This window comes from Pteropus vampyrus, unplaced genomic scaffold (genome assembly GCF_000151845.1).
Source record: "Pteropus vampyrus isolate Shadow unplaced genomic scaffold, Pvam_2.0 Scaffold95, whole genome shotgun sequence".
Taxonomy (NCBI): domain Eukaryota; kingdom Metazoa; phylum Chordata; class Mammalia; order Chiroptera; family Pteropodidae; genus Pteropus; species Pteropus vampyrus.
The window spans coordinates 2,929,659-2,938,018 of record NW_011888876.1 but is presented as its reverse complement, the minus strand read 5'-3'; the positions used below and the strand labels follow the sequence as shown (position 1 = coordinate 2,938,018).

Genomic DNA, 8,360 nt, shown 5'->3' with positions numbered 1-8,360 from the left:
GGGCTTTCTGCTTGTTCTTGAATCAACTTTGTCATATTTTCTTTGAAGGAAAAATCAACCCTTTTATCTAAATTTTAAAGTTTAGTGGTACAGCATTGTGCCAAAGACTTTTTGATTTTAAAATTAATATATCTGTGAACATATACTTCATGTTATTTTTTCTTCCTTTTTTTGTGGGGGGGACATTTACACTTGATAAGGATTTACTCATTTATCTTTTCAGATTTATTTATTAAGACATTAGGCTTTTGATTTATATTTCACTATTTAATTTTATCTTTAGTTCCTTTTTTCTCATTTGATTTTGCTTATTTTATTTCCTATGGCTCCTTGGGTTGGTCACTTCATTTGTTTTCAGTTCTTTTCGATTTTAATACAAGTATTTAAAGCAATATAAATTTTTATTTATTTGTGATGGTATTGTGATATTTAGTACTCACATTTATAAACATATAGTAATTTTAACTTTGATTGCTTTTTTGACTCAAGTGTTAGAAAATACTTTTTTTCTGAGTGATTGAGATTTTGTTTGACCTTTTCTTATTAATTTTGAATTTTATTAGATGCTGGTCAGAGAATGTGGCCTGTGTAATTTTTTTATTTTTTTAGACTTTCTTTGTCATCTGCTACATGATCAGTTTTAGTAAATGTTCCACTGAGACATGAAAATGTCTTCTCTCTGTAAGGCACAGTGTTCGAGATACACACACACACACACACACGCACACACACACCACGGTTCTTTGATCAAATAGGATGGATGGATATACCCCTATTCATATCCACATATACATCCATGCATCCTACTTGGCCAGAGGATGGTAGCTTTTATTGTTTTGTAAATTTCTTCGTACGTCATTGTCATTTTTGAGCATCGGTTTTATTTTGTTTTTTCAGTGTAGTGTTAGGCCATGAGGGTTTCTGACTGTGGATTTTACTCTTCATCAAAATAAAACCACCCCTTTTTGTTCCATTTTGTGTTCTTGGCCTTAAGTTCTGTAATGCGCTTGTGCCTGGTGGCTCTCAGGCGCTTTGCGGGGGTCCCCCAGCCCTGGCGTAAGCCCCGTCCCTCCTCCCTCTGTTCTGGCCAAGTCAGTCCCCTCTTCGGGCCTTCACTTCGGTGTTCTGCCTGCTCCAAGGAGCCTTCTTGTTCCTCATTCACCTCCTCACCAGCCTCCAGCTTCTCTCCAGCCCCGCCCTTCCTGGAAGCCATCTCTGGTGGCTCCTGTTCTTCTCCGGTTCCTTATGTGACTGGCTCCCGTCCACCTCGGTACCCTGAACATAAGCTCATCTCCAGAGCGCCCTGCGCATGCACGTCCGCCGCCCGGCGTCAGCTCCCTCCACTCCTTGTGGGCAGGGGTTCTGCTTCCAGAGTCCACCCCGGCCCCAGCACATGGGACCAAGCCCTGCTCTGCTCAGTCTTTCTTTGCTACGTCGTTGTCTCATTATTAAAGGGGCCAATTGATCGCTGCTGCTAGACTATTCTGTTCTTAGAGTTCATCAAGAAACACTAGTTCATTTTTTAAAAAAGTACTTCAAGAGACTGATTCCAAAACTTCGATCATTGGAGGTGCTATTTGAAAGCTTGCCCGCATTCCCTGGTGACGCTCTGGGGCCGCACACTGGGCAGCATGGCACAGCGAAGGGGGTGGGGTTTTGGAGCCCCCCACCTTTCAGGCAGGGCACGATCTGGTAACTGGCAGGGGCTCCCGTTCAGGCTCGTGTCCTGTCTGTGGCAGGGCTGCTGGCATCTCGCACGCAGGGGCAGTGAGAGTTCCACAGGGACATTCACTCATGCAGCAGACAGTTTCTGAGAAACTGCTGTGTGCCCAGCCCAGGGGACAAGTCTGGTTGGTGACATGCCCTATGTGAGACAGAGCCTGGTGGCAGGCAGGTGCTTGGATAGCAAGGGGCCCCACACACAACAGCTGGATATGACCCACCATAAAAGTTCAAATACAAGCTGTGGAAATCAGAGGCGCTCTTCAGTGTGTTCAGGTGGGTCACTGGTGAAGGCTCGGTGACCGCAGGCACATAGCACAGACATCCGTCCACTGAGCGATCATGGCAGATGGGGCTACAGAGATCTTCAGGCCCTTTCTCCCTACGAATGTCTGTCTGACAGACAGGCGTTCCCCCCCCCCCCCCCCCGATTTCCTGTCATTAATGTGGTTTTAGATGAGAGTGAATATGCCCACAGCAGCTCCTTGCTAAGGCTCATTTCCAGAGGAAGGCAGAGACTCATTCTTCATGGTTAAAAGTAAGGACAGCCTATAATTTAGGCAAATTTAGCCACTTCCTACCTTTCCTGCCCAGAGACTTAGGGATATTTCTTAACCTGGAAGAGCTGGCCTGGGCCCAATAAGCCCTGAGTCCCGTGGGCGGCCGTGCTCAGGCTGGGGTGACTGTCGTGGCATTCATTACCTGGAACGAGAAAGACTGGTCGTGGAGAAGCAAGTGACACCTGTGTCTGTTTGGTTTTAGGAATAGCACTTAACATGTATTGAGTGAAATCACTTTCATGTATGAACTTGTTTAACCACAACCCCCCTGGGAAGCCCGCGGTGTTATAAATAAGAAACTGAGATTAGAGACCTTCGAGTTTCCCCGGGGACGCACGGTAAATCGGGGCCGCATAGTTTAGTTTTAAGTTCCTTTCTCACTTCCCAGGCCAAATGTGCCCCGAGGGAAGAGCTTGGCCCTCTCGGTCTACACCCCTAGCCTCCCGATGGTCGCGGCGTCCAAGACGTCTGTGAGGGCTCTGCCTTCAAGTTCACACCGCCGTCCGGTCTCCCCTCTGGCTGACGGCCCGGGCCTGGGCCACAGCGGCGGCGGCCGCAGAGCAGCGCGGGCAGGAAGGCTCATTAGGCCACGAGCACCGCTGGTGACCGGCATGGTGCAGGGCCGAGACCCCGGGCCCTCCCTGGGAAGGCAGGCCCGGCTCCACGGAGGCGGTGGGCAAACTCCATTTCCTCTCATTAGGCAGCCTAACTGATGGCCGGCTGAGCGCGCAGGTCTGTCCGGGGACTAGTGGACTCTCCCATGCTCCCAGAGCAGCCTGGGAGGCCAGCCCCCGTCACAGTGGCACAGATGGCAAGCCCAAATGACAAAGTAAACTCCAATATGTCTTGGAGACGTTGTCAGCCTACAGCTTATTTGTCATGTCACGGCAGTCTCCTGGATCAGGGACACCCCCTCTCCTGGTCCTGCTCCCTCCCCTGGGTGAGGATTATTTACAGGAAACTGCTTATTATAGGGTTGGGGGGAGGGTGCAGAGTCAGGCTTTCCAGAACAGGCCTCGGTCATTTTCTTTTGTGTTTGAGAAGTGAATAATAGTGACAATAACGAACACTTCGCTAGCATTTATTGAGTGTCAGCCCCTGTTCTGAGCACTTTACCCAAACTGTCTATTTTCATAACATCCCTGAGAGGTACAGGCACCATTAATCCCAGCTCATGGTTGCAGAAGTGAAAGCACAGAGAGCTTAGCTGCTTCACCCACAGTCACACAGCTCAGGCAGGCTGGTTCAGCCTCTGCTCAACTTCCTGCTCTGTCATCCATGCCCAAGGGGCACTTGTCCTTTGCTCAGGGCTGGCACCTGAGCGTGAGAAATGTCACCTGGGATCAAGACCACTAGGGCAGCTGAGGGATCCCAGAGACGTCTTGCAGGCCTCACGGGTGCAGACCAGCTGCTTCCCTCAGCCTGAAACAGCGGAAGGTGGGGGACGCACTAAGGCAGAGGCATCTCGGCTTCTCCCGCCAGTGACAAGGCCCCACGGCGACAGGCTGTGGCAGTGCTGGGCAGAAATGCCTAGGTCCTCGATGGCGACATCTGTTCATCTCTGGAACGGCAGAGGTCAGGAGGAGCAAGAGGCCTGAGAGGCCTAGTGTCCCCCAGCTCTGCCTTTCACCCCAAAACTGTGAGCAGGAGCTAGGCCCTTCCCCATCCTGGCCTCGGCTTCTTCAGTTGTAGAGACAGAAATGGAGGCAGGAAGAGCCTCCTCGAAGAATACAGCAAAGATTCAGCGAGGTGAAACCCTGCAGAGTGGCCAGCGCACGGTGCCTGCTCAGCTGCAGAGGAAGGCAGGGAGGAGGAGACTCATCGACGGGCCCCGCCCCTCGGCCCACCGCTGGTGCAGGGCTGGGCACCGGCAGGCACTGTCGAGGGGGCGATTCTGAGAGCCTTTACTGCCCCGAGGAGGAGCCCGGAGACCACACCATAGCAGGGCTCTGAGAGAAGTGGGTTCAGTCGGGCCTGTACCCCCAGCCCCGCAGGCGGCAGTAGCTTAAACATGCTGAGGGCAAGACGCAGAAAAAGGAGCAAGGGCCGCAGGGGTCCTGCGTGGGACTGTCCTCGTCCCTTGCCCTCCAGAGGTAGGAAGAGAGAACACACTCGAGGGCCTGGGCTGGGTGCCCAGGACATGTGTCCTTTGAAAGGGTTTATTTATCTTTCAGATTTAACTTTAAAGATGCTTGGGAGCTCACAGCCTGTGGTCACAGGTAAGCACGAAAAGCCAGGTGGCATATAAAGAGCAGATTAGGTGAGTCGTGCGACTGATCCTGAGCTGTTTGCCGAGTCTCTGTGTAAATTCCATGCAGGTTAGCTGATCGAGGACACTGGAACGTCGTGGGCTTGGCGGTTGTGAAAGTCACACTGTTTCATTCCTCGGCCCCTCTTACTGGTTATACCAGAGTTGTACAGGAAAACTGCCATTCCCAGCAGCCCCCATACGAGTGGGAGGCAGGGGGTCAGCTTGTCAAAGCCTTCTCCAGACACTCGAGGTGTCAGTGAGCAGCAGAGACACCTCCTTTTTCTCTGGTGGGTGAAAAAAGGAAAGATGTCACCCAGTGCCCTGGAGGAGCTTCATCTCGTGTGTGCGTGCACGTGTGCAGGCGTGCGCACACGCGCAGGTACGCGCCCAGCCTTGTGGCCGCACACATATGTACACACAGGCTCCCAAGTAGAATTCACGTTTTGAAAAATGGACTAGCACAGTTCCTGGTATTCAGGCACAGGCCTTTCAGCCAGTCATTTGTTAAACCCTGAGTCCTGCTCCCTGCCGGTCACTGCTGGATTCTGGGCCATAAAGGCAAAGAAGACAGGCCCTGCCCTTGGCCTTGGAAGTGCTGCCCCCCGCAGGGTGTCTGCTCTGGGCCAGTACTCAGCTCCAGCGTGTGTGCCGGTGGCCCGCCCTCGGAGTTGGCCTGGGAGCCAGGGAGACATGTTCCCTGTTGGAGCACAGTCTGTTTGGTGATTTGGGGGCAGCCAGCCTCCACAAGGCCTCCAGATTGTTTGGCTCTACTGGAAATTGGTTATATTCCGAATATTGCTGGAAATAGCGAGGCCGCTGTTAAGCCTCTCTGCGCTGGGTTAATAAGTGGAAAGCGTTGTCGGCCCGTTCCCCCCTGTGCCTTTGCTGTCTGACTTGTGTTTGGGTGTGGGGGGCGAGGCGGGGTGAATTGCGTTTGGGTGAGTTTCTTGGCTGAAGTAATTGGAGTAGTAATTGAAATATCTGGTGGGGGCGGGGAAGGAGGGGAGTTCAAGGGTAATTGCTAACTGGTGCCAAAAATAAAAGAACTATGAAACGCTTAGCAACTTCACAGGCCTTCTTTTCCAGCCATTTCTGCAAATTACAGTCCAGTTCTTTCTCTGGGACAAGTGACCTGTGGGGGAGGGGGCTCTCAGACAATGTGGTTTCATTTTAAATGCGCTGGACTCGAGTCCCAGCTCTGCCTCTAAGACGAGTCACCTTCTTTGAGCTTCAAGCCAGTCCTCTGTCAGGGGGGGATGATGGAAAAGACTGAGGACTCAGAAAGCTCCTTGTGAGCCGTGAGACACGTAAGGACAACAACACCCCGATTCCGGCCCTTGGAGGGTTTGTAGTGAGCATCTGTTTTTGCCTGTGCTGGTGTCATACACACGAACCCCGTGAAGGTGCCGCCTCCCCGTGCGCCCTCCCTAGAACAGCTGGCGCTCGGCACCGCTGCCCCCCTGGTGGTTCGCCCACCGCAGGCCGGGCGGATGAGCAGGGCAGAGGGAAGCCAGCGGAGCGGAGGCGTCCGGGGCCCGGCGAGGGCAGGAGGGGGGCCCGAGCGCTCAGAGGAGCCACTGCTACGTCCTTAAGTTTGGAGTTTTCTTTCCAGCTCTGAGGTTGGAAATTTCAGTGGCTGTTTCCTCTCTGTCCCCTCGGACCGTGGTCGCACCTCATCCCAACGGCGCCGGCCCTCGCGTCCCCCGGTGCTGCATGGAGGAGGTGCTTAGTCGCACAGGTTTGGCCTCTGTGCACCTGCGGGGCTCGTGCGATGTCCTTCTCCTTGCCATGCCACCTTTCCACGTGCACAGCCCCGGCTGCCCTTCTCTCTGTCACCGTCACCAACCTGGAGCACCCCCGGCCTGGGGCGAGGGTTCCTCAGGCCCCGACAGGGCACAGGACCCCAAGAGAGAGGAAACAAGTGTCTCGTGGCCCATTTGGGACAGGCAGGCCGAGCACGTACCTCTGAGTCGGTGGCACTGAGCGCCCGTTAGCACCTTGCTCTGGACCCGTCAGCAGTTTGAAACCATCTCTCTGCCCTGAGAAACAGCCTCCCTGCTTTAATTTTCAAACTTCAAAGATGACTTTGGAAGTAAAGTTTTTCCAGTGACATTCCTAAGGTTTGACACATGTGTGAAAGGAGGAGTTTGGCTGTTAAAACGCGTTCGCGCTGCCTCTCGGTGCCCTGCACTACAAAGCTTCCCCGACCGACCCACCGACCCACCGCCTGCGCCTTGCTCCCTTCAATGCCGGTCCCCTCCCCCGCCCTTCACTGCAGCCTCCGTCCCCCCCCGCCCCGTCCGACTTTTGTTCAGCTAAAGGCGAGTGGGGAAAAAGTAGTCTTTATTATAATTATTATTATTATTATTATTGGAAGACATTTCCCTGTTTGGGCACTGTTTACAACTCTGCAGCTGCTCCCATGGACCCCCCCCCACCCCCACCCCATCTCTGTAACCGTGAAGGCCACAGCGGCCCTGGTCATAGCCCAGGGAATTTAAGAGGAAGGATGAGTTTGCAGTGGCTGGGGCTGATTTTTAGCCCCACAAAGATGCTACTGAGTAATGGAGGTGGGGTCACTTTCTGAGCCTCTGCTGCTCCATGCCATGCTGTCGTGGGTGACGTAAGAACAACAAACGGTGATAAGTCATCTCGAAAATCTCTTCCCAATCCAGTAATTAGGCCATCAATGTTTCGTAGGCTAATTCCCCAAGATACTCCCAAATGCCCACATTTAAAAAGAACTCTTTAGCAAGTAACTTCTCCCCCAAAATGTAGTAACGTAAAAGTGAAATTTCGGTGACCCTTTAGAACTAATGATTCTATAAATAAAAATCGACATCATTTATAAGTTAAATAAATTTTGTCACTAAAATAAATTCCTCCATATATTACATCACCGTTAATAATTTTAACTATGAGTTGGTTTATGTAAAAAAAGAAACGGGCCAGGACCCAGGGCTTTCCACATCGGGCCGTCGTCACGGTAGCCGGGTTCCCACTTTGGACCTTCCTGCTCCCCACCCCAGGGTGTGCGAAGCGTCGGCGTGAGCCTGGCTGCCACCGCTGCAGGAGACGGGTCAGCGGTTCCTAGGCCACCCTGACTCGGAAGCCGCCGTTTCTGCTGGGACATGAGGCTGCATGGGCATCGCCTCCCAGCAGAGGCCAGTTCCACCCGCACCGAACACTAGCTGACGCGGCCACCATTCTCCCCCAGTCCCTAACGCCTTGCTGGCAACTGCTCCACGGGCAGCAGCGGCTGATGGAGCCCCTTTAATGTCCGTTTATAAAAAGCGAAAGAGAAAAGGCCTCTGAAAATTCTCACACCACCTTCGCTCTCGGAAGTGTCCCTGGCTCACTGCGTTTTCCTAAACCACGGAGAATCTTCCACATCCTCACACCACAAGTTACCCAACTCCACCCTCACCGAAGTCCCCTCCCTTCCTGGGGGGCTGTTCTCACACAGCAGGGCCCTGGCCACACCCCGCTGTGGTGGTGGGGGGCACTCCCTCACAAGCCGCACCCTGTCCCCGTTCCCCTTGGTGATGGGTCCCGGACCCCTTCCCACACCCCCACCCCAGCTCAGACTTTTGTGGCTTCCCCTTCCTTTCTGGCACCAGCAGTTGGCTCTTTGGTGGGGTCAGGTTTTTAAAATGAAGAAAAGATCCCTTCGAGAAGGTCACTGCTTTTGCAGGAGGAGAGTGGGGAGGTAGCCCAGTCGGGCTGAAGTTCGGGTGCTGAGTGGCCGACAGGCTTACTCGCCAGCCAGATGCCCCACTCACGGAATTCCGGTTTGACAAATGACAGAATTATTTCGTGTCGTGACC

The 8,360-nt window shown here is 53.0% G+C and overlaps 1 protein-coding gene across 8 annotated transcripts in view; it reads left to right on the top strand.

Moving 5' to 3' along the window:
• Positions 1 to 8,360, top strand: part of MVB12B (multivesicular body subunit 12B) — a 159,198-nt gene that overhangs the window by 110,081 nt on the left and 40,757 nt on the right. The window contains exons 8-9 of one of the 8 annotated variants that reach the window (XM_023533061.1): positions 4,457 to 4,501; positions 4,601 to 5,591. The exons of 6 other annotated variants lie outside the window; for them this stretch is intronic. In XM_023533061.1, the coding sequence (XP_023388829.1) occupies positions 4,457 to 4,501; positions 4,601 to 4,605 (50 nt within the window). In that variant the 3' untranslated portion in view covers positions 4,606 to 5,591. Of the gene's footprint in view, positions 1 to 4,456; positions 4,502 to 4,600; positions 5,592 to 8,360 lie in introns of those variants that run through there. One more of the 8 variants, XM_023533064.1, reaches the window with a different exon arrangement.